This window comes from Seriola dumerili, unplaced genomic scaffold (genome assembly GCF_002260705.1).
Source record: "Seriola dumerili isolate Sdu_G_001 unplaced genomic scaffold, Sdu_1.0 BDQW01001124.1, whole genome shotgun sequence".
NCBI lineage: Eukaryota > Metazoa > Chordata > Actinopteri > Carangiformes > Carangidae > Seriola > Seriola dumerili.
In genome coordinates, this window is record NW_019175379.1 from 4602963 (window position 1) to 4629404 (window position 26442).

General features: G+C 36.8%; 3 protein-coding genes across 4 annotated transcripts in view; 2 read left to right on the forward strand and 1 right to left on the reverse strand.

Moving 5' to 3' along the window:
* The window catches only part of LOC111237891 (collagen alpha-1(XVIII) chain-like), a 52513-nt gene extending 48654 nt beyond the window's left edge, over positions 1-3859 (forward strand). For both annotated transcript variants that reach the window (XM_022767193.1, XM_022767194.1), the window contains exons 33-44: positions 436-463; positions 656-724; positions 1023-1048; positions 1156-1254; positions 1342-1495; positions 1624-1697; positions 1872-2000; positions 2706-2753; positions 2857-2919; positions 3131-3328; positions 3439-3554; positions 3639-3859. In XM_022767193.1, coding sequence (XP_022622914.1) covers positions 436-463; positions 656-724; positions 1023-1048; positions 1156-1254; positions 1342-1495; positions 1624-1697; positions 1872-2000; positions 2706-2753; positions 2857-2919; positions 3131-3328; positions 3439-3554; positions 3639-3840 — 1206 coding nt within the window. In that variant the 3' untranslated portion in view covers positions 3841-3859. The remainder of the gene's footprint in view (positions 1-435; positions 464-655; positions 725-1022; positions 1049-1155; positions 1255-1341; positions 1496-1623; positions 1698-1871; positions 2001-2705; positions 2754-2856; positions 2920-3130; positions 3329-3438; positions 3555-3638) is intronic.
* A 2520-nt stretch (positions 3860-6379) lies between these two features.
* Positions 6380-9673, forward strand: LOC111237818 (gamma-glutamyl hydrolase-like). Its single transcript, XM_022767072.1, has 9 exons — positions 6380-6536; positions 6716-6824; positions 6948-6998; positions 7700-7784; positions 7867-8005; positions 8508-8614; positions 8860-8950; positions 9061-9195; positions 9303-9673. Exons 1-9 carry the CDS (start codon positions 6395-6397, stop codon positions 9419-9421), a joined length of 978 nt encoding a protein of 325 aa, XP_022622793.1. The 5' UTR covers positions 6380-6394; the 3' UTR covers positions 9422-9673.
* A 2748-nt stretch (positions 9674-12421) lies between these two features.
* The window catches only part of LOC111237819 (dipeptidyl aminopeptidase-like protein 6), a 147975-nt gene continuing 133954 nt past the window's right edge, over positions 12422-26442 (reverse strand). Inside the window, exons 17-26 of the mRNA XM_022767073.1 lie at positions 20197-20268; positions 18668-18775; positions 17529-17598; positions 16729-16923; positions 16242-16296; positions 16030-16129; positions 15208-15266; positions 15048-15120; positions 14894-14967; positions 12422-13393 (exon numbers count right to left, since the gene is read on the reverse strand). Coding sequence (XP_022622794.1) covers positions 13244-13393; positions 14894-14967; positions 15048-15120; positions 15208-15266; positions 16030-16129; positions 16242-16296; positions 16729-16923; positions 17529-17598; positions 18668-18775; positions 20197-20268 — 956 coding nt within the window. The 3' untranslated portion in view covers positions 12422-13243. The remainder of the gene's footprint in view (positions 13394-14893; positions 14968-15047; positions 15121-15207; positions 15267-16029; positions 16130-16241; positions 16297-16728; positions 16924-17528; positions 17599-18667; positions 18776-20196; positions 20269-26442) is intronic.

A 26442-nucleotide genomic window follows, 5' to 3' on the forward strand; every position in this document is an offset into this window, starting at 1 on the left:
CATTAACCCTCAATTTCCTGCATAATTTCTAATTTTAATTTATGTTTCTAATTCCCAACTACTGTTTTTGTGTTATTCCCATTCAGGGTACACCAACACTTTCACTCTCTGTTTCTTTTGCACATCTCCCCTCTTTTTCTTATGTGTACAGATAAAGTGCATGTTTCTCTATGTAACATTTTCTCACTCAGCACTACTCAGGGACTCTACCATATTCCTGCATGCTGCATGTCAAGTCTGGCATGGTCAGAGCTAAGTGCCAAAAACACAATAAGGTATCCACAGACAATCTGCGCTCGTCATTTGCATGTTGATTATAGTATTAACACTACAGAAGTAATGTGACTCTTTTTTTTCCTGACAAATTCCTATGATTCTGATTATTAAAGTCACTTGTTACTGACTGCTGTTAATGTTTGTGCTCCATTACTTCAGCTCAATCCCAATGGAACCATTGCAGTTGGTAAGTTGGATCATTTACGTTTACTATGAATTATGAAGCCTGATATCTGTTTTATCCACTCCCATCAAAATATCTCTGACGTTACAGAATATTTAGGATGTTAGTACCAAAAAGTTACTTAAAAAATACTTTCAACAAGCATATTTTTTACAATACAGTTTAGCAACTGATTTATGGCTTTTTGTCTCCAAGGTAACTGTCAGACGGGTCTAAAAGGAGAGAAGGGGGAGAGAGGCGTTTCTGGGATACCAGCCCCACAGAGTGAGTCAGGACTTTACATTTTGTCGCTTAAATCAAATCAAAGGATAACAGTGCTCCCAATGACAAATATCTGATGAAACAAAACCATTAAATGGCTTTGGATATCTCCAAAGAGAAAAATAATAAATCCAAAAAGAGCTCAATGAAGTGTGTTCTGAAGAAGGGCACTTTGTTTTGTATTTTCTCTGTATTTTCCCAGTGCTTGCTGGTATATTTAATGAAATCAACCTGCTGTGATGAAACTAGTTTTAGAATATCCTTAATGTTTCAACTCCTTCCCCTGTTTTCTTTTTTATAGATCCGTTTCTTCCCAGAGGAGGCTGGGTAAGTTTCAAAAAAAGTCTTTGTTTTATTTTGGGAACATGCTGGTTTAATGTGCCATAAGACTCAAGTGTGTATGTGTGTGTCTATGCCTGTGTATGTTATCACAGGGGGAAAGAGGTGACCAGGGTATCAAAGGGCAGAAGGGAGATAAGGGGGAGGCCGGTATGCCAGGGCTACCAGGTGTCCCCGGGAGACAAGGACTGGTGGTGAGTCAAAAGTCAAAGTCAAAAGTTCCATGGGTTGATGACTGTATCGTCTAAGGCAGTCAGTAACTTCTTCCTGTCATGTTTCAGGGACCAAAAGGAGAGTCGGTGCTCGGTCCTCCAGGCCGCCCTGGGGTACCAGGTTCACCAGGTATCCCAGGCTATGGGAGACCAGGTCCTGTCGGTCCTCCTGGGCCACCAGGGCCTCCAGGACCCCCTGGGTCACCCTCAAGATATGGCTCAGGTACAACTCATCAGTCATACATATGTCTTAGGATTATAGCAAAGTTTAATACTGTGTACCATTCTTATATCTGATGAGATCAAACTACCAGTTTGTATAAAAGTTTGCTGACATTTTTGTAATGGCAGCTGTGACCATCACTGGCCCCCCTGGACCTCCTGGACCACCTGGACCTCCCGGATCTTCGGGTAACGCAGCATCTGTAAGTTAATTAGTTTCTTCTGGCCTCATACAGTATGTATACATAAATAGTGAGTGTTACACCAGCATGCCAACTGTTGATGATTACCTTAAGAACTAGAACTTTTAATAGTTAACCACGCCACACGGCCTCCTTCAGCAAATATAACTGGACCTCTGTGTATTTGTTTGTCAGCTGAAAACATTTTCGACCCGGGAGAGTATGATGCAACAAACTGTCAGGGACGCAGAAGGAACTCTGGCGTATGTCACAGCAACAGGAAGTCTTTTCCTCAAGGTTTCCCAGGGGTGGAAAGAGATACAGGTAAAGACTTGAACAAGTGTTGTATATTTAGGTTAATCCCATATTAAATCATCCTGATATGCAATGCTAAATATGATTTTAAACCAAATGTGTCCATGAATGTCAGATTATTAAACAGTCAGATTTCAATTCTTTATACCATGACCAGTTGTGTAACCTTTCAGCTGAAAAATGAAGCTGCAGCATTCAGTAGGTAGAAACGTCCCCTGGAGGTGCCCCCTTTTTTAAAAGTGACCTGCATGTAGGTCAAGGCTGAAGTGATGCAGCAAATAGAACGGTGTAACAGCAATAACAGCAGCGTAGTTGTTTTTTTATTTCTTACTTGGAAGTTGTCATGGTCAGCGAAGCATTGAGTGAGTTTCATGATTTGTCTTTGAAACCTGTCAAAATCCAGACCTCATTTCAAAATTCAATGGACAGTGGAAAACATGTCTTTTTGGGAAAAGAATGATTTATATGTGATTTTTCTGACACTGAATCAGTGCTTCAAACATTTTGGAAATATTTTGTGAAGCCAAACTTTCTCTGTATTCAGGAAGGTGATCAATGATTCATCAGCCAGTAATTAATGCATAATTTATTTTAGTATCAAAATATTGTATTTAATGCATAATGTAACAGACTGGTTGTTGTTATTTTTGAAGATGAACTCAAATAACATGGAATCTGTTGTACCGTCTTGATGTTTCTGTTTTCTCCTCACAGCTCAGCAGTATGATCTACCTCTCCAATAATATCATACCACAGGATGAGGTAGTTGCTGATGGCTTTTTAATCATTGAAAAAAAATGTTTTTGTGGAATATTGTATGTGCCCGATTCATCTATTTAACATCTCGTTTCAACTCTTCATTTAGCCTCGAGTCGCTTATCAGATAAGAGGAGACACGATGGAAAGAATAAGTTCAGTTAAAGAGAGGGTGAGTTTAAATGTCATATTATTTTTTTTAAGACATATATACCAAGTGTGCACACACTTTTTCATAGTTATGGTAGATTTTTTTGACAATTTACAGTAAGTCGATCATTATTTAAGGTTACACTTAAACAGGATTCTTCCAGCCTCCTGGCGTCAATGACTCCTGCACATTCCCAGACTAACACTGAAGCGATGGCTTCCTCTCCCTCCAGCTCAACTTGGTGGCCTTGAACCAGCCCCACTCAGGGGACATGATGGGACTTGATGTGGCTGACAGGATGTGTTATGAGCAGGCCAATGCGATGGGTTTGGCTCCGAACTACAGAGCCTTCATTTCATCCCACAGGCAAGACCTGGTCCATGTGGTCTACCCTGGTTTCCGTGAAAATCTGCCAGTTACGAACCTCAGGGTGAGTCTGCCCCCCTGCTGTGTGTTGATGTTAAAATTTTTATCAGGCATGTGCCCTCCACATACAGGGGGTTTCTGGTTATATCTAACCCATTACATGTCTTCCTCCAGGGAGACATTATGTTCAGGAACTGGCGAGCAATTTTCAACGGCGATGGAGGTCCAATCAATTCCAGGATGCCCATCTACTCCTTTGATGGCCGGGATGTGTTAGCTGACCCCTTCTGGTCAGTAAACTTGGTTGTCTGCCTACGTCTTTGTTTGTTCTCTTGTGTGTGTCACGTTAACATCTTCTGTTCTCTGTCTGTCAGGCCTCAGAAGAGCATCTGGCACGGCTCCAGCAGCAGGGGCGTCCGAGTGGTGGACAAACACTGCGAGACGTGGCGAGCGGACCACATGTCCGTCATGGGCCAGTCATCCAGTCTGACCTCAGGTCTGCTCCTGGGCCAGCAGACGCGAAGCTGTTCCAACGAGTACATCGTCCTTTGCATCGAGACCCACAAAAACCCTTAAAGCCCCCCCAGCCCCCGCACCCCCCACCCCCACCCACATCCCATACCACTCCACCAAAGACCCCACCCCAGCCACCGTAAATGTTAAACACTCGGGGAAAAGATTTGTCGTTTTCAGCACAACATTGGTGCTATGTGTAGAATTTTGTGGGTTTCAAAACAGAAGACCACATTTAACACTCCAAGAGGATGTCAATACATATTTTTCACCTTCTCTTTTTTCTTTCTGAGGGGTGGAAAGTTTGTTAAGAGGCAGTAACAAACTCTTGACAACAGCAAAGATGTATTCTGGGAAGGTAAGCTAACATGACATTGGTGCTACGCTGTGGACATGAATTAACTTTGTAGATTTCTTGCAAAGCAAATTTTGCACCCTAAAGGAAATGTCTTTGTGCCGTAAAGCAATATGATAGATTTCCCATTAACTCCAGCATTGTGGCACATAATGTACAATACAAAAATTATGTAAAACACAAAACATTCAGTCTTCTTATCAATGATCACATTAATTCATGGCAATAATACAATCCTCCTAAAGTGAATGTAGTAATGATGTATTAATGTTAAAATGATACACGCAGCACCTTTAACCTTTTATTAAAATAAAAAAAGTTGCAACAAGATTAGTTTGTCACTTTACAAAAATCAAGCAAAGTAACACAAATGGCTTCACATAGTCACCGGGTGTGTTGAGGATAAGACGTCTCTTTTACGTTTGTCTTTTCGTCCTCCAAAAGACTGAAAGTAAAGACTGAGGACATACGTGGCTGCAGGAATCTGCACCTCTCCTGAAACATGGCAGTTCTTACAAATGATAGATTTCCAAAGACTTTTGCGATAGAAGCGTAAAAAGGCTACTTTCATTGTTTTGTTTACAGGTTGTCATGGACGTTTTTTTCAAAATTTTTTATGAGATTTCAAGAGAAGTTTACTCAATCTGTCAAAGGCCAGAACTTTCCACAACTTGCATAGTCTCGTCCACCAACAGGACGACCAGACAACCAGTGTTGCCACCAAAGTAATTTTTGATGCACTGTACTTTGTATTTTAAATATTTCTCAGTTCAACATTTTCGTCTTTGAATGTTGTTTGTGTTGTAGCTTTTCATACACCTTGGTGTTCTCACTCCTTAGCAGCTCTTTCTCTTAATAGGCTATTTAATTTAAATTCCATGATTTATTTATACTGTCACAGCACATAACATGAAATCAAATGATTAAATTTAAGAATGTAATTTATCGTTCGTTGTTTGTAAAATGACTGTTTCTTCTCACTTGTTTGCCTTTTTTTGTACAGTTTTTTTTTTTTTTTTGTAAGCTTGATAGATTTCTGAACAATGAGGACAGGTCAAAACCAAATTCCACCTAGTGTAGGCATACCAATTGAAACAAGCAAAAATATTTTCATGTTGAAAAAAAAAAAAACCCAATACTCCATTAGGAAATTTCATGGGCAAAAGTGAGAGCACATGTTTTTGTATAAATATTGATGCATTGTTGAATAAAGGTTTTTCTTTTCATAACCTGTTCTTGTTTCCTTCTCAATGTAGTGCAGAAAATAAATAACCATAAGTAACACTCAAATTTTCAATGAACAGAGAAGGGGGCTATTTTATTTATTTTGTGCCCTTAATTCTTTCTCTTTTCATTGGTAATATTAAAGACTAGGAAATTCCAAAGTAGTTCATGTTGTGGCAGGTAAGATCATTGAACTAATTACAAATATTTAGATATTTGGGCAGCAAAAAAGGATAATTCACTAAGTTAAAAGCTTTGAAAAAATGGAAACAGTGTAAGTGAAGGGTTTGAATGTTCAACATCCTCTTCCTCATCAATGTTCTTGTATGTGTTGGGAGTTCCAGCTGTTTTTCATGTCAAATGTAAACACTGAATATAAGATTTGCCTATAACTCACAGAAACATGGTATTGGGAAGCGCGCATTTCAAGCATGTTATTTATTTTGAGCACTGTACTATTTTTACTTTCTACTTTCACAGGAATAACTAAATAAAATAACATACCTTAGTTTTAGGAAACTGGCTATTTCAGCATTTATTTACATCTGTCAATTGTAATATGTTAACTTTGTTTAATTTTTTCCATGTTTTCTAGAAAATCGTAAACACATTTTAGCTTCCGATTTCGGGTGTAGACTTCAAAATAAGAGTAGGTTAAACAGAAATCCTAATGTCCAACTTTTAATTTTTCACAATCCTAAAGTGTTTCCATGTCTTTAAAATGCAGCTTTTTAATATTCCGTGTAGACATAATAAATATGAATTTTCTTTGGGGTTAGGGGAGGGCAATAATTCTGTACATTTCCCAGTTTGATGGAGATGAGAGCTTAGGAAAATAGGAAAATAATTAAACCTATCATCACGACAGAAAATGTTATACATATTGAGTCTGTATAATGCAAGTCCTATCATGCGTTCATTTATGAAAAATGAAAATGATAAATTAGGTCAGTTTGAGGTCACCCTTGATGCTTTTATTCTGAAGGAGGTAGACCGGAAGTGTTTACAACATGTAACCGGCGGCCAAATGGCGACACCATGGACTATTTAAAAAGAGCGACACACAGACGTGCTACTGTAATTTTTGCACTGAGAAACATGATTGTGGTGTTGCTTTTCGTTTCCCTTCTGTGTCTGCCGTTTAATTCTTCAACCAAGAAAAATGACAGACCCATAATTGGTGAGTTTATGTTTACATTATGTTATTTAGGCTAACCTAAAGTTAAGCTAACCTAAACCACCAACTAACCAAGCCACGTATTATATATTGTTTTAACTTGTAAAGTAATTGCATTATAACAGTAGTGTGGAGTCACTTAATTACACGTGTTCAAACTGTCTGTGTTTTTCTTTTGAAAGGTGTCCTGGCTCAAGAAGTTTATTCACCAGAACCCAATAAAACATCTTACATTGCTGCTTCTTATGTCAAGTACCTGGAGTCAGCGGGAGCGAGGGTTGTCCCTATTATGTGAGTCTCTGTTACAATTATCTAAGTCTAATCACTGTCATTCCCACAGTAGATAAGAGCTTTGCTAACAGGCGTGTTGTGTGTGAACTGCAACCTTTAACCTCTCCTTTTTCATGTGTATAGGATTAACAAGACACTGGAGGAGTACAAGACACTGTTCAACTCCATTAATGGGTAAATGTCTTGGAATATATTTACCTAATTTAGCACTCGGAGCCTATGTGCTTTGTGGAAATTCATTACAAAATGAATAATGACATATATGTATGTTTCAAAAGTAAACAACTTAATGTAAGGGGGTGGGCAAAATAATAAACTTTTTCTTGAGTTCATTTTAGTGAACAATTTAAGGCCAGTCTTGTAACGCAAATATCCCATTTTGTTTTTGTTTTTCTGTTTGGTATATGTCATCAGGACTTTCACTTTTGCAACACTGAATGAGTCTGCAGTGTTTATGACCAATGCACCAGCTGTAACTAGCCCTGTTTGTGACTATGTAAGCCACTCATATTGATTAGCAATTAGCAGCATGCAAGAACACTAGTATGACAAACCTAAATTTTGCAGGTAAGCTTTTAAGGCAATATGAACATGTGGCTACTTCCAGAGGTACAAATACGTTGTATAGTCAGCATTATTTGAATATTTGGTGCATCGATTCCAAATACAATCATGTCAAGTGGAAAGAGGTGAACTCATCAAACATCTGGCAACCCACTGACCCCATAACACATCATACTGAGTTACACCTCTGGGTGCTGCAAGCATATTACATTATAAGTTTTGCTATTATTTTGTTTACCCCCTGCATATATTAATTAAAAAAAATGTTGGTTTCTAACATTTAAATTCCTGTGTGTGTGTTTTGTCAACAGGATCCTTTACCCGGGCGGCAGTGCCAGCATTACCTCATCTGGTTATCAAAGGGCTGCAAAGATCTTTTATGATCTTGCCATTGAGGTAAATGTGTTTTTAAAAATTTATAACAAAGTTTTAATGTGTTGATGTTGGATTACTTTGCATACTGTATATGGTCTTTCAGGCAAATGATAGAGGCGACTATTTTCCTGTGTGGGGCACCTGTCTTGGATATGAGCAGCTGACCTATTTGACAAGTGGAAAGAATTTACTGTCGCGTACCAATACACTTGATGTGTCATTGCCTCTTGACTTCACTAATGGTATGGCTTTGTCTCATCAGATATACTTATGATAACTTATCAATAAGAGAATTCCTAATGTTCATTCAGCAGTGTATGGATGGATACAGTTACCTTTAGCTCTGAAGATCCAGGTTCACGTCTCAACTGTAAACATAAACTCATATCTTTTAGTTTTTTTTTTTTTACGTTTTTATTTTTTTTCATCTCTTTAACTAGATTTATCTAACATAATGATTAGAGTGACAAAAGTGGTGAGGTGGATAATGTTTGTTAAAGGATAAAGTTTGTCAAGTTTGTTAGGTTTAAATGCTAACATAGTCAAATTTTTTCTGCACTAAATAATTACATTTACCTTTTTATTAATTAAAAAAAAAGTAGGAGACTGTTTGACTAGTGTCAGGGGTGTAGTGTCAGAGGGCTGTCACAGTTTACAGGACAAAAGTGGACCTTCTTTACATGAATTGCTTTAAATGTCTTATGAAAATGTGTAAATTGTTATAATGTTATGACCCATCTGTAGAGACCCAAGACAGCCGGATGTTTAAAGTCTTCCCAGCTGAACTCATGACAGATCTGGCTTCTGAGCCGCTGACGGCAAACTCTCACAAGTGGAGTGTGTCATTGTTGGTAGGTCATTCATTGCTGTTATGATGAGAAAAGGGTTCTATCACCAACATTATAAACAGCATTTAGTAATGGGTGCAGTGCAAAAGCCACAGAATGTCAAGTGTGAATGTACAATAGAGAAATGTGAGTTTTTTTTCTCTCTCAAACATGTCAAAAATAATATTCTGACAATACAGAAAGTATAAAAGGACAAAACAGGATGTAGTGTAATTGGGTGCATTGTAACTAACCTCTGTGTCTTTCAGACTCACAACACAAACGAGGAACTGAAGAAGTTTTACAAAGTTCTCTCCACAAATATGGATGGAAACATAGAGTTTGTGTCAACAGTGGAAGGTAGTTATAATGCAGCATCACTTCATCACAAGTTTAGAGGCAAAATGAAGTATACTGAAGGGAGCTGTTTAAATGTGTAAATTAAATTTCCTCTTTGTTTACCTCGGCAGCTTATGATTACCCAATTTATGGGACACAGTGGCATCCAGAAAAAAATGCATTTGAATGGACGAGGTCTTATGTTTCACACTCTCCATCAGCAGTCAAGACCACCTTCTACATGGCTACATTTTTTGTCAATGAAGGTATGAACAGCACAGCATTATTTTCCGTTCGTTAACTAGAATAGTCAGTAGCTGAGTGATGAAGTCTTTGTGATGTGTAAATGTGGCATTGTTTTCTCTCCCTGCAGCCAGGAAGAACTTTCACAGCTTTGAATCCGCAGAGGGGGAGAGCGAAGCGCTGATATACAACTACAATCCTGTTTACACTGGGCAGCAGAGTGTCTTCGAGCAAAAATATTTTTTCTGATGTCTGTTTGCAGAGTGCTTTCCATATTCAGCCGCTGATTGGCTGTCTCTATCGTGTCACTTGTGAATGTTTACAGGTAATTTCTACTTGTTTGATTTTGCATTTGCTGCTCTCTCCGTTTGTTGAATCTGCAACAAAACAAACTGAGAACTAGAAACAGGATAGTTTTATACACGCAATATAAATCCTGATGCAGTACAGGATAAAGTTTGTGTTGAATTTCTTAAAGCCAATACATTTTGATGCTGATAATGATTTTTCAAAGCTGCACAAATCAGTGTATTTATAGCAGCATTACTCTTTATGTGAAAGGGGTTGCTCATAGTGATGAACCCACGGAGAATTATCACTCAGCCTCGTGGTTCTCCTCACCTCTATGGACCATTTAATCATTTTCCACTCCCTGTTTTTGTTTTCAGGCCTGCAAACTCTATTCTCATTAACCCAGCTTTCAGTCACAGAAGGCAGCTGTTTTTAGCAAAAATGTTCTTACAAAAACTACCCAAAACCAAATGGTGAACAGTTAGCGACTTTCTGGTGAACATGGTTACCAGCTAAAGAGCCAGAATATCTCTCCGGATTTATGGGAAACCAAAACATAGCTGAAAAGAGTTAATGCTTGACCAATGCTTGTTTCAAAAGGTGGACAGAAATGTGGCTCCGAATCTATCTTTACACAGAAATGTGTCTGTAAAAGTAAGCTTTTTTTTTTGCTAACAGCTTTATACTTTATACAGTGATAATGTGTAAATATTCAGCTTGCAGGGTGTTCTGCTGCCCCCAAGTGGCCAAATAAATAAATAAATAAAAAAAATTAACTGATGAGACAGATGAGTCAGAAACATTGAAGGCTGATAAAATATCTATTTTTTATTCTAACATTTACCTTCATGCCACAATCTGCCATTAATCTCCTTCTATGCTTTGGATAACAAAGTTGAGTGTCTTGAAAAAGTCCTCAACCACTGGCAAGAAAGTTTGATGTTGCCATTGGCATTTATAAAGTCCACTTTCAACTCGATTCAAGGACAGCAACAGGAGAACAGAAATGAATAGTCAAATGTAACTTCCAAAATGCTTTATGCACAAATAACACTCAGGTAATATTGTTTCTTTTTTCTTTTTTAGAATAAAATGATATTTGAATAACATTTACACATCAAGCTGACGAGACTGGGTTCTCAATCACAATACTACTGGAAATGTAATTTATGCAATCCAGTAAGGAACATTCAAGATGTCAAAATTACCATGTGGAACTGATCAGGGATAGTGCTGCAAATAACCTCTTAACATGCACTGAAACATAACACAAATGGCCATCCAAATAAAAAATTGAAAAATGGAAAACTAAACTTGTGCCTCAGGAATTTATCATTTTGGATTACGTATTTGCATGACTTTGACTCTGAAGCTAACACCATGTTTTCCCTTATATACAAATGCATAATTTCTCAGTGTATAACACTACTCCTAATACTTCCTGCCTTTAACCTTGTACAATGTATTCACTGATTTAAGCCAAGAGTAATACAGCACTTCCAAAAACAAACACTTCAGCTTCTGCACTGGTTATAAATTTTCTTTACCTACCATTCTTAAACATCTTAAAGCAATGACGCATGCAGAGTCTGTACATTTTAGCTAGGTGTCATTGGGCCTGTTTCCAGTGAATGGTAATTTTCTGTGAAACTTCAAAATCCCTTTACAGTTTCTGAATGAAGTGCTAGCTGTTGATGCTAGCTCTTTTAACTGACTGGGAAATATGCTTATTCACTTTCTTGTCTTGTCATTAGATGAAAATATTGATACCATCTGTCAAATATTAAATTACTGCTCATTAGCTTAGCTTAGCGTAAAGACTGGAGGTGTCGTAGATAAAACCTTATAGATAAGTGAATTAATAATACAGATGAGATTTCTTTCAGTCATGCATTAGTATTCATTGTGTTGCATTTTTACAGTTTAATTTTTCTTTTGCCTGTGCCTGTTAAATGATTTTAGTACTATGTGGTTAGAATTTGAACATTGTAGATCTGCAATGCAGAGTGGTGTCTGCGTCGATTGTGATCGATTGTGCGGTGATGGACTAGTAATGCCTCAGGGTTCCGGTAGAGGGGAACCGCGGTTCTGTCTGTGGTTCAAAATAGATGAATCAACACGATAACTGCGTGCCGCTTCATTCCTCATTGTTTCCCTGTTTAAGGTAAAAACAAAAACAAACATACTGTACACATATCACTGTAAATTTGACAAACTCTTTTCCTGGTAACTTGTCTAGTTACTGTTTGCCATTGTTTGATAAATTGTGTACCTCGTCGAAGTGCAAGCTGAGCTAGCGTTAGCTACTGCTACTGCCTAACTGTTGTGGCGCCATTTACATGTTGACTGAGAGACTTTTGTTTGTATTGTGTATAAAGTCATTCACGATAGGTGAGTGAACATGAAAGCTGCCCGTCACTTGATTCTTCGCCTTTTCCCTGTTAAAGGGCACAACGGAGGCAGGTGAAGAACAGCTAGCTTAGTTTTGTCGGCAAGTAAGAAAATCTGTTTACAAGCACCTCTGGCAAGTACAGGAAGTTAACGCTACGGGCTAAAAGATAGTCAAGGTAATGACCCCTGTTAAACCAGAACTTGAAGTTTTTACACTTTGGTTTTTGTACGGATTAAACAGGTTATAACATTCTAATAGTTAGCATCAGAGGAGCAAGTTCGAATAGTTTGCTACCTTTGGACAGAGCTTAGCTAGCTGTGTCTCAGCCGTTATACTAAGCTAATTGGCTGGTGGCTGTAACCTAATATTTATTGGACAGATCTGAGTGGTATCAATTTCGAATAAGAATATTTCCCAAAAATATCAATCTATTCCTATAAAATTAGATTTGTTGTAGTTTATAACTGCAGTCCCACAGCAGGATGTTTATAGTGAAAGTAAGGCACAGTGACCAAATCAAGTTAATGCTTCAACATTGGTAAAAACCAGAGCATCACAATAAAACTGTCTAAAATGAACATTAATAAAAACCCATGGCGTTTTTTTTTTTTTTTTTTAAACTTCCAAACATTTTACCAGTTGGAGAATTCTGTCAGCATCGCTAAAATACATAAGATGAGGCTACGTTTTGAAACCAACATGAGGGCAAACATGATACCAAAAGAAAATATATCAGTAATAGCTGAGTGAACATTTGTGTGCTATTTTACATACTGTAAGAACAACAGACACAACCACAGTCCAACATGGAAAGTTCTTCACAACTTTAAAAATAGTAACATTTCCTGTATCCACACAATTCCAGACACCCCTTAGAAACACTGCCGACCAGTGTTTTTCATCAGGTGTCTGATTTTTCATCGATATACAAGCCCACGAGTTATGTGCTATAAGGTGTTCCTTCTCCTTGCAGATCGAAAAGTCTGTGTGAGAGCTGATGCTTTCTCTCCACTGCTTCTGAGGAGCTGGTCCATCCTGCTGTGAAGGAGACTGCTTCCTGTTAGATCAATCAGTATATTCCAAAACATCATGTCAGGTCATCAGTCTTTGTTGGCTCTCTGGCTCTCTCCCTTTTGGATTTGAACTTAGGGCAGGAGATGAAGATGGAAGGATGGATGTTAGGAGTTGATCCGTCGTCTGCTGGAAGGGCAGTTTCAGGTTCAGCATGCGGACACGGGTGGGGTGGGTGGTCCAAACGCAAACCAAAACAAATGGAAAGAGCAGATGAGAGTTGCATATTGTGGACTATTGGACACCAGTGTTGTGGTAGATGACTACATGTGTGGGGGAGGATTTGGGGGGCACAGGAGGAGCCCTACAAGGCCAAGCTAACCCTCGTCTTCGCTCTCTTCTTCCAGAGCCTCCTCAAACACTCTCTCTGGTAGCCTGAAGCATTCCTCAAAGAAATTCACCAGGGACTGACTGAGGTGCTGCCGTGTGGCTTCGCTGTGAATGAAGTGGCCTTCATCTGGGTAGATCTGAGACACAAAGAATAAGGTGAGAACACACACACACACAGTTAGATTTCTTCAATAGGGCAGAGAGTTCGAGAAATCTATGTCACGCTGCACATATCTATCATTTTTTTCTTTTATTAGAGGAGAGAAAGGGGGTGAATGATATGGCCAGCTGTGCCAACCAGCAGAAATGCGATTCAAAGTTGACACCTCAACCCCCAGGCCAAAAGAGCCTTTAGTTGCATGAGATAGGTTTTTTTCAGTAACATTATGATTATTGCAAAATGTGCCTGAAGAAACTGGATGCAAACTGTTTTTCATTCCAGAAAACTATTATTTCTCTGGTTAGAGGGGGCAAAAAACAAATTCGAGAGTTCTGAGACCTAATTTATTTTTTGTGGTTTAGTATGTTTGGATTAATGGAGAATCCATTAATGTGTAGAATTGAGAGCAAACCAGTTTGCAGACTAAAGAAGAAGTAAAATAAATAAATGTGTATATTATGAGAAGCCGACAATACTTACACACATATCTAAATATTCAGTATGTATGTATCCGGAAGGCACCACACTTTAACCGGAAGTTGCTACGATGACTAGGCCTATTCGTTAAGGTGCAAACATGAAGAATGCTCATGTAATTTTCATTATTTTGATTAGCTTCCAGGTCTGTCCGTTGTTGGCCACCATTATGCATCTTGCCTCTACCTGTTTCTTGGCTGTTGGTGCGCCACCTTCCAGATACATACATGTGAAGTATTCAGTTTTGGCCTAAGCGGCTTCTCATAGTGTATATATATATATGTGTGTGGGTGAAAAAAAAATGAATAAAACGTTTTAATGCCAAGTAGCAGATTTAATCTTGGAAAACATCAGGCAAGGTTACAAATATCACTTTTTTTTTATTTATTAGTGACATAAAAAAATGTACATTACAGAGTGCAAGGTTTAGTCTTGTTTCATCCAAAGCCAAAAGGGATTCAATTTATGATAAAAAAAAAAGCACATTTTCATCATTAATAATTTTCTTTAATTCAGCACCAATGGGGGTTAAATTTCTGGAGTATGAGCTTAATGCAAACACAGTGGGGTCCAAAACTCTGAAACTGCTTTAAGTGCATGGGAAAGTGGTTACAGACTCTTGGACCGTACTGTATTTCAACTAAGTTATCATGTTTACTTGTGTTGACTTTAAACCTATCAGAGGCTACAAGTTAACGCGTGTGAGCGCAGTAACCTGTCTATCGGTCAGTAATGAGCTCTGATGAATGTTCAGCTGCAGTACATTGTATCCTAATTGGATTAGTCCTGGTGTTAACGCAGGATGCCCAAGAAGGTCTCATAAGCTCATTATGTGGAATGAAGGCATTGTGAGGGGCTAATCCTCTGCCTGCTGTGGGATCCCCACTGGGACCACAAAGCTCCCAAAGGTTGGAGAATAACCGAACCAGGGAAAGAAAGACAAGCAGAGAAATTGGACGCTGAGATGCCATTACAAATGAGTGGGAGCTAAACCACATACCTGTAAGGTGTAGTTGGCCTTTTCATTGATGAGCTGCGCGATGAATTTTGCTGTATGTTGGAAATGAACTTTTTCTGTAAAGACAGATGCCAAAACATCAGATTTGTGTTTTCTTTTATATCTTTTATATATGTTTCAGTGACTCATGACTCACCATCAGCTGTTGGATGGATAATAAGAAACTTCTTGTCCATAAACTGAGATGCTCTGTGCGCTAAATTTGCCATCTGAGGTGTAAAGACACAGACACAAATTAGATCAAATGGATATTACAGTAATTATCCCACCTAGATCTTTAAGCAATCAGAGCTTACTGTGTATGCCCTTGGATCAGGTTTAGGCAGTCCAAGATATCTCTCTGAAAATGCAGAGGCTGGAGGCGAAAAGAGGGTTTCAATTAAAACTTTGCTTTTGACACCAAAATCACAATGTCATATCAGTAACAAGATTGATGCATCATTTCTGTCCATTCTGAGAAGTCAAGTGCACATTTCCAGGTTTTTCCTTCTCCACATTCAAATGTATTCACCCATCTACATATTCTTTAGTCCTGGAGCTGTTGCGGAACGTCTTCATTTGCAATTCCAAACTCATACAATGTCATGGCATGTCTCTCACCCCCTCTGGCAAAAGCGAGAGAAATCAAATAGATGGGAAATTCGTCAAACTGCGAAAAGGAAAAAAAATAGCTCCTCCTTAATTTGCAGTTTCCTGACTCGGTGCACCTACAGCTACAAGAGCACTGTCTCTCTCTCTCTGTCACTCTCCTGATACGCACAACTCTGCATTTCACACATCTTATTCCTTTGGTATCCGAGGCGAGGCTGGTGTAGATAACTTTGTCTGGCACTGTTATGATTGGGTTCCAAGTGTATCGGCACCATCACAGTGACACTGTGAACAGGCTCATCTTTTTTTTTTTCTCTCTCTCTCTTTCACAGACATACATGTGAATGTATAAGACAGTGACTGAAATAAAATTCCAGCTGCAGGGGTAAAGGTGCTAGATTTGCAAACTCCCCTTTTGAATAGTCTCTGACAGCCATGCCTAGACCTAAGTGATTATGCAGAGACTACAGCTTTTTCGCATTGGAGCATACAGGTGAAAAAAATTCCATCGCAAACAAACGGCTTACCGTATAATTCAAAGTCGGTGATGGGTGACAGGACAGCTCCACATTTTACAGGAGACTCCTCGCCGCTGACCAACAAGCTGGTCACATAGCCGCCATACACCTGAGACACAAAGAAAATACATGTTATCACAAGTGGTTTCACAAGCTGACACTCAGAGAGCATAATAGTCCAACCTGCATGTTAACAAAGGATGTATGGCTCCTTTTCTCACCTGTCCAAAAGCTCCAACCCTGGTTTTGTCAATGTAGGGCTCTTTCAAAATAAAACTGCAACAGACAAACATTGGTCGTTGTCAAGAAGCACATTTACATTTTTGACTTTTGTTTATACTGTCTCACAATTGCAATTGTATGTCATACATGCAAGGTGTTTCTAAGGAACTTTTAACTACCACTCGTAACCAGTATAACATATTGCTTCAATTTCACTTCATGTAAACACAGTTACATATAAAGATCCTCAAATACAAATTTACAGCTAAAAAAAAATGTAATTTGATTGTATTTTCAGCAAGTTACATGTTTTCCAAATGCTGAAAAGGTTGGGTGAGATGGTTAGTGGTGTTGGAAAGCATCTCCTATAATAGATGTTTTTGTTTAAATTGCCCCACAACACCCAAATAGCTATTTATCATGTGTTTACTCTTCATATCTTTTAGGTTTTCAGGATAACAAGCAAAAACCTCCTGCTACACATACTTGAGTGCATCCTTCTGATCCTGCTCCTCGAACACACCCACTTTCTTCTGGATCCGGTGAAGCAGGTTGGTGCCCTGGAAGCCGCTGCCCCGTCCATCACAGCGCACCACGACGGCACCGAAGCTGCTCACCAGGACTGTGGCCCAGTCCATGTGAAACCGTTCTGACACCATCTGACCACCAGGTGTCCCATCGCTGCATGTGAAAAACCACAGACAAACCAGATGAGTGCAGTCAAGGCTGCTACATGATTTTTTTCTTATATCCTATTCATTTTTATTTTTAGTTATGAATTTGTGTCTTCATTATATTATCCCCTAATCTGTCCAAACACTTCTTTTCACAGACATTTGGGACAGATTTGGATGACTATTATGTACCATGTGTATCTGCGAGCTAGCAGCATTCTGCAGGATTCTCAGAATAAAACCTTAATTTGAAAAGTTTACTTCATCCCAAAGCTAATGTGGCACAATGTTCACAGATAAGAAGTCACGATAAACAAGAAAAGCTTGGATTTGAGCTAAAAGGAAGGGAAGGAATACTAATGAAAGAATGAAGGTGGAAAGGAGGGTAAGTTTCCTCATTTGCAGTGTAATTATTACCCAGCTAGAGTAGAGGACAAAGCAGCGCACCTTCTTGTTAGATTAATAAGCCTGATTAAAAGTCTGTCTGGGAAATCTCCACTGATGAGGACGAGCATGTCCTCGTATAACTTGGAGAGGAATGTGAGTCAGTGCTGCTAGAGCACACAAACTTTTTCTGTGTGTATGTGTGTGAAAACATGCGCTCATACATACACAAGCAGGAGGAGCGGATAGTGTGAAGTGTCCACGAAGCCTGCGGGTTTGAGGATCTGCATCGACAAAGCTGTAAACCAGATACACAACAGATATTTTTTTACTTTCTGTTTTTGCTACCATCATTCATAACAAACTGATTTGAGTTGCAGAAAATAAATTGTGATATCACCTCGTTCTGGAGGAGTCTCACCTAAGCTGCTACAGTAGTGAAATTATAATTACAACATCACAGCCTACTACAGTGGAAATAAAAAGTATTTGAACCCCTTGGAAGGAGCTGGTTTCATTAACTGATCATAAAATATGATATGATCTTTATTGAACACAGCCATTAAACACTCTAGGGCTAGTAAGTGAACCCTTGGATTTAATAACTGGTTGAACCTGCTTTAGCAGCAATAACCTCAAACAATATCTTCCAGCATATCTGAAATATACTGGTGGTGGTGGTGGGGGGTGTTGTTGACGTAGTGACTTGGTGTGACCAACAAGAAAATATGTTTATTTAATATTCCTCAGTGACATATTCCTCTTACCACATTGGGACCTGCTGCTTCAGCCTCTCCCTCAGCTGTCTCATCTGACTTTTCCATTCAATATCCACCCTGTCAGCGTCTTCTAACGTAATACCACACGTCTCCCTCTATCTCTCTTTGTGCATTAGCAGAACCAAACAGTATATGGGAGAGAGTAGGGAATTGTTAATCAATTCTGGATTGCGACGTTCTGATGGATTTAAAAACATACAAATAAAATGTCAAAGTGAGTTTTTTGAAGTCATTTTGTAGTATTATTTACTTTGTCATTTAGGGTCATTGTAAGTCTTCTGGGATCTATTTCACAAGGCATTGTTCGCATGATGTGATTGGCTACGGGGTTCACATACTTTTTCTGTGAATGATTGAATGGTGTATTCAGTATCAACAAAAACAATATAATGATTTGTGTGTTATGTTAAATTCTACAATTATTCAACAGTTTGGTCATTACTGTAATGTAGATGAAGGTATAACTGCAGACAACTCCCATTTTTTGTTCTTGTTTTTTTTTTTAACAGATTTTTGTAATTGTCAACTAAGAACTAATTTGTGCACATTTACATTATTTAACTTTTTACTTCGACAGATAACACATACTGTAATCATCCATGTTGATCTCCTTGTAATCCACTGTGGGCATCTGCATGGAGTCCAGGGTCAGCCTCAGGTTCTCATTGCTCTCCAGTTTATATACTTCAGCAATACCTGTAGACAGAACATGCCAAACCAGTTAATGAAGAACATTTGATACACAGATCCCTGGCAACCCAATTATGTCAAAATATGTATTTTAAAGTAAGTGTAAAAACTAAAAATCTTTCACGCAGAAAATTTGTATAGGTTTGCATATCTGTTGTGTGAAATTGAACAGACTTGACTTGTTGACTTAAGGACAATGAATTAATCATCCTTAAAACAATTAAAATCTGATTTAAAATTATTATTGCATTCATCTATTAATTCAAATAAGACTGGAGAATGTGTGGAGCTGTGTGTTTACATTCATACAACATCAGAACCTCTCCTCCTCCCAGACTTTCAGCTTGAGCGCCAACAGATGCAAACCAGAAAAAAACAGACATGAACTTAAACTGTGACCTGGATTTTCAAGTGGTTGTTGTCCTAAAAAGAGAAGCAGCTCTACTTATTCAACAGCTTACAGGTGGTTTTTTGCCAACTTATGGCTGCTGAAGTCGGAGGGGGATGCAGCAAACATTGTATGCTGGGATTAGTTTGTTGTAAAAATGGTCAAAAGGCAGCAACCAGAAGGGAAATCAACAGGCTGCTGCCAAATTTTGACAGACTCACATAAAAGCCGCCTGGCTCCTGGAGGAAAACCTCAATTAAAACTTTGTGAAAGGAAGGACAAGAAGTGGCAGCTGTGCCTGGAGCCAGCATGTTTCTGTACGCATGCACAGACTAACTCTGACCTGACCTTGTCTCTTGTCAATAGAATAGAGTCTTAGTAACATATGAAGAGCTAACAATGTTCTTTCACCTGTCATGGCCTCATATCCTGTTAAAAAAAAGAAAAGCACAAGACATTCTTATTGGCCACATGACTGTCATGTTAACTGCAGTATCATTTAAACCTGTCGGCATGGAAACGTCTCTAAAAAAAAAAAAAAGAAAATGCAAACTCACCAGTTTTGTGGGTGAAAATTTGCAAAACATTTTTGCCCTCGTGCTGTTAAACAGGTGAATACATAAAATAATCTACAGTAATAAAATTTCAAGCAGCATTTAAAGACTTGTTTTTTTAACATAGTCAGGGCAGGGACATCATATTGGTAAGAGTTGACACTGACTGGCACACACGCAGACTCTGGTAATCAAATTACAGTATGCTGATATTGCCATCGGGCAGGTCGTAATTTAATGAGGACATCCATTGTGCGGAGTAATATGATTACTTCCATCATGCTGGACTTGGCTTATAGACAAACACTGACTCAGTACACAGGTGGTCATTCGACACTGCGATGGAAACACTTCTGTCCCTATTTGGACAAGGTCACTTCAATGTAGCTATTATGCTAATGAATACAAGGTCACTTGTAATGACTTTAGCATAATTCAGAGTCTTGTAAATGCAAATCTGTGATGTAACAGGTTGAAATACTCACTTTCTCTATCTTGCGTCTCGCTTTCGGCGTCTCTCTGTGTCTTGTACACGGCTACAAATGGGATGTCAGGGCCTGAGGAGAAAATCAGAGAGGTTAAAAAATGAGGTACCTGACTTTTATAGATTTGTAATTTCATATTTAATCACATCATTCAGTGGCTCCTTTCAACCAGCCACTGTTTTAATATAAAAGACACCAGTAAATGGGACCTAATCTGCTTGATCTCAATGTATCCAGTCTTTTTTTCCCTTAAGAAAGTATTGTACTGAAATACAGGTGCACAGCAATATTTAGTTTCTTTTTAGGCCTGAGTAATGTATAGATTTATCATCAAATGCACGCTGATATCCTCAAGTGACTGCACATATTGGGCAAAAAACAAAGGTAAAGAAAAACCGGAGGAGACATCCCAGATCTTTTGTCTTTCAGACAGAGGCAATTCTTCGCTTATTCGATTTATGTAATGCAATAGCTGAAATAGCTCGTCCATATCTAGGCCGCAAACAGGCAAAGTCCCTGTAGTTAATCCCTAAAACCTCAAAATGGAGGGAGGAGGGACAGCAAATGTAGTGACTGATGCACTTAGCAAATTGGGAACATGGCACAGGAACACTGCGGTTGAATTTGGTGGAAAATACACCAGCCACTCACTCCCTCCCTCCTCTCTCTACCTCCTACTCTCTCTCTCTCTCTTGCGGGATTGATATCATAACCTCATCACATAAATTCTTGTAGGCAGGCAGCAGAAAGAGAGCTAGATTACAAATGTATGAGGTACAGGACCGTTGGCTTCATCATTGATTTCTGGGGTCAGTGGAGAGGGTTTTTAACAGCATTATGGTCTTTCACTGTTTGATCCGAATTCAGTGACGATCACTTAGAAAGGTTCAGAGGTGATTGACACGAAAGTGTTGGATCAGTGATTAAATATTGAAGCTGTAAGACTTCACGTCAGGCTGGAATCACAGAAACATGAATCTTTTGACACCGTGGGCTCTGTTTTTTGTGGCAGTGTGATGACAGTGCCATGACATCTTGATATTTTTCTGATCTTGAAAAGCGCTTTGCCTGTTCTTCTGGTATTCTCACGCCCAGTACAGTGCATCTAGATCAAAGGTGGAAGGAGAAGCGCAACGAGATCAGAGTCGGCTTTTTGTTGGTGAAAAGTGGCTGTTTGACATTGCAGTGAGAAAAGACATCCAAGGACCATTTTCAGCACAACACTGATTCCACCATCAGTAAAAAAAAAAAAAAAAAAACCTAAACTAGAAAATGTCATAGTATAATAAAACTTAAAAAAAACATTTAGCATAAGGCATTAAAACGTCATAGTATACTAAGGCATAAACTGCTACTATACAATGACATTTTTATGCCTTACTATACTATGACTTTTTATGCCTTACCATACTAGGATTTTTTATGTCTTACTATACTATGACTATTTTATGCCTTACTATACTATGACTTTTTATGCCTTACCATACTAGGATTTTTTATGTCTTACTATACTATGACTATTTTATGCCTTACTATACTATGACTTTTTATGCCTTACCATACTAGGATTTTTTATGTCTTACTATACTATGACTATTTTATGCCTTACTATACTATGACTTTTTATGCCTTACCATACTAGGATTTTTTATGTCTTACTATACTATGACTATTTTATGCCTTACTATACTATGACTTTTTATGCCTTACCATACTAGGATTTTTTATGTCTTACTATACTATGACTATTTTATGCCTTACTATACTATGACTTTTTATGCCTTACCATACTAGGATTTTTTATGTCTTACTATACTATGACTATTTTATGCCTTACTATACTATGACTTTTTATGCCTTACCATACTAGGATTTTTTATGTCTTACTATACTATGACTATTTTATGCCTTACTATACTATGACTTTTTATGCCTTACCATACTAGGATTTTTTATGTCTTACTATACTATGACTATTTTATGCCTTACTATACTATGACTTTTTATGCCTTACCATACTAGGATTTTTTATGTCTTACTATACTATGACTATTTTATGCCTTACTATACTATGACTTTTTATGCCTTACCATACTAGGATTTTTTATGTCTTACTATACTATGACTATTTTATGCCTTACTATACTATGACTTTTTATGCCTTACCATACTAGGATTTTTTATGTCTTACTATACTATGACTATTTTATGCCTTACTATACTATGACTTTTTATGCCTTACCATACTAGGATTTTTTATGTCTTACTATACTATGACTATTTTATGCCTTACTATACTATGACTTTTTATGCCTTACCATACTAGGATTTTTTATGTCTTACTATACTATGACTATTTTATGCCTTACTATACTATGACTTTTTATGCCTTACCATACTAGGATTTTTTATGTCTTACTATACTATGACTATTTTATGCCTTACTATACTATGATGTTTTTATGCCATACTATACTATGACATTTTTATGCCATATTATACTGTGATGTTCTTTGACATTTTCATACCTTACTATACTATGACTATTTTATGCCTTACTATACTATGAAGTTTTTTTGAAAATTTTATGCCATACTATACTATGACGTTTTTATGCCATACTATACTATGACGTTTTTATGCCATACTATACTATGACGTTTTTATGCCATACTATACTATGACGTTTTTATGCCATACTATACTATGACGTTTTTATGCCATACTATACTATGACGTTTTTATGCCATACTATACTATGACGTTTTTATGCCATACTATACTATGACGTTTTTATGCCATACTATACTATGACGTTTTTATGCCATACTATACTATGACGTTTTTATGCCATACTATACTATGACGTTTTTATGCCATACTATACTATGACGTTTTTATGCCATACTATACTATGACGTTTTTATGCCATACTATACTATGACATTTTTATGCCATATTATACTGTGATGTTCTTTGACATTTTCATACCTTACTATACTATGAAGTTTTTTTGAGAATTTTATGCCATACTATACTATGACGTTTTTTGACATTTTTATGCCTTACTACACTATGATGTTTTTTGACGTTTTTATGCCTTACTATACTATGATAATTTTATGCCATACTATACTATGACATTTTTATGCCTTAATATACTATGACGTTTTTGACATTTTTATGCCTTACTATNCATTTTATTCCCTTTATTTATTTGAACGTTTTTGAAAATTTTATGCCTTACTATACTTTGACGTTTTTTGACATTTTTATGCCTTACTATACTTTGACGTTTTTTGACATTTTTATGCCTTACTATACTATGATGTTTTTTGACGATTTTTATGACTTTTTGACGTTTTTATGAACTTTTATTCCTTAGTATACTATGGTGTTTTTTGACATTTTCATGCCATACTATACTATGACAGTTTTATCACTTTTTATACTATATTCTTTTTGGACATACTATGGAATATCAGAGGTCTGCTTAAACGCTCAGCTCATTTAAATCAGGTCTTAAAACATTACTATTTGCTGCAGCTTACCAATGAATTACACATGTAACATCCTATCAGTCTTTGAGTAGTCATCTTCTTGTTTTTGTTTTTGTATTCAATTTTTTTGCTAATGCAATATTGTGTTTAATATGCAATTCATATGGTTGTTTTAATGTCTTTTCACTGCATAACTCCCTGTAAATGCTGCTATAAGTATTGATGTAAGTGGTTGGTTAAAAAAAAGGGGAGAGAACAACTGTGGTGTGCGTGTCATTAAAGTATGACATTTTTATACCTTATTAAGTATGACATTTTTACGGCATACTATACTATTATACTTTCTGGACATGATTTGGAATATCTGAGGTCTGCTTAAACTGTCAGCTCATTTAAATTAGGTCTTATAAATTCTTCAGGTTTTTGTATCTCATTTATTTTTTATGCAATTTTGTCTTTAATATGTAATTTATATGGTTGTTTTAATGTCTTTTCACTGCATAACTTCTTGTAAATGCTGTTATAAGTGCTTCACGTCAGCTCGTTTAAATCATGTCTTTAACATTACTATTTGCTGCAGCTTACCAATAAATTNGCGGGTGAATAAACTGAAGAAAAGAACTGGAGTGTGTTTTAAAAGTATGACATTTTATGCCTTACTATACTGTGACTTTATACTATGACTTTTTATGCCTTTGTATACTATGATGTTTTTTTGACAATTTTATGCCATATTAAACATAATGCTTATTTTATGGTGTACTATACTGTTATAGTTTTTGGACATGCTATGGAACATATGAGGTCTGCTTCACGTCAGCTCGTTTAAATCAGGTCTTTAACATTACTATTTGCTGCAGCTTACCAATAAATTATACATGTAACCCCCTATTCTTGTTTTGTTTTGTTTTTTTTATGCAATTTTGTCTTTAATATGCAATTTATTTGGTTGTTTTAATGTCTTTAACTGCAGAACTTCCTGTAAATGTTGCTGTAAATATTGATGTACGTGGTTGGTTAATAAATTTGAGAGAGAACAACTGTGGTGTGTGTGTCATTAAAGTATGAGCATTGATGTAAGTGGCTGGTTAATAAATTCTGAAGAAAAAAACTTGTGTATGCGTGTTATTAAAGTATGACATTTTTATAACATACTGTACTTTGACGTTTTATTATAGTTATATGCCTTACTATACTATGACATTTTTATGAACTTTTATGCCATACTATACTATGAAGTTTTGATGACTTTTTATGCCTTACTATACAATGACGTTTTCTGACATTCTTATGCCTTACTATATTATGACATTTTTTATCACTTTTTGTGCCTTAGTATACTATGAAGGTCTTAGACATTTTCATGCCTTACTATATTATGACCTTTTTATGCCATCCTATACTATGACCTTTTGATGACTTACTATAATGTGACGTTTTTAAACATTTTTATGCCTTACTATACTATGACAATTTTATGCCTTACTATACTATGACGTTTTTGAAAATTTTATGCCATACTATACTATGACGCTTTTTGACATTTTAATGCCTTACTATACTAATTCAATTTTATGCCATACTATACTATGATGTTTTTTGAAATTTTTAAGCCATACTATACTATGAAATTTTTTAAAAATTTTATGCCATACTATACTACGACAATTTTATGTCTTACTATACTATGATGTTTCTTTTTTACATTTTTATGCCATACTATGCTATGACGTTTTTTGACATTTTTATGCCTTACTATACTATGACAATTTTATGCCATACTATACTATGACAATTTTATGCCATACTATACTATGACGTTTTTTGACATTTTCATGCCTTACTATACTATGATGTTTTTTGACATTTTTATGCCATACTATACTATGACGTTTTTTGACATTTTTATGCCATACTATACTATGATGTTTTTTTTTTTACATTTTTATGCCTTACTATACTATGACATTTTTATGCCATACTATACTATGACGCTTTTTGACATTTTTATGCCTTACTATACTACGACGTTTTTGACATTTTTATGCCTTACTATACTATGACAATTTTATGCCATACTACACTATGATTTTTTTGACAATATTATGCCATACTATACTATGATGTTTTAATGCCATACTATACTATGACATTTATATGCCTTTATATACTATGACGTTTCTTGTAAATTTTATGCCTTACTATACTATGACGTTTTTTGACATTTTTATGCCTTACTATACTATGATGTTTTTTGACATTTTTATGCCATACTATACTATGACAATTTTATGCCATACTATACTATGACGTTTTTTGACATTTTCATGCCTTACTATACTATGATGTTTTTTGACATTTTTATGCCATACTATACTATGACGTTTTTATGCCTTACTATACTACGATAATTTTATGTCTTACTATACTATGATGTTTTTTGACATTTTTATGCCATACTATACTATGACAATTTTATGCCATACTATACTATGACATTTATATGCCTTTATATACTATGACGTTTTTTGAAAATTTTATGCCTTACTATACTATGACGTTTTTTGACATTTTTATGCCTTACTATACTATGATGTTTTTTGACATTTTTATGCCATACTATACTATGACAATTTTATGCCATACTATACTATGACGTTTTTTGACATTTTTATGCCTTACTATACTATGATGTTTTTTGACATTTTTATGCCTTACTATACTACGACGTTTTTTGACATTTTTA

Bases quoted from the DNA above. Each gene is read 5' to 3' on its own strand.
- LOC111237818 (XM_022767072.1), top strand. From the start codon at position 6,395: ATGGACTATTTAAAAAGAGCGACACACAGACGTGCTACTGTAATTTTT. The intron at 6,999-7,699 runs GTAAATGTCTTG...TTTTGTCAACAG, and splicing joins CTGTTCAACTCCATTAATGG to GATCCTTTACCCGGGCGGCA. The intron at 8,615-8,859 runs GTAGGTCATTCA...TGTGTCTTTCAG, and splicing joins AGTGGAGTGTGTCATTGTTG to ACTCACAACACAAACGAGGA.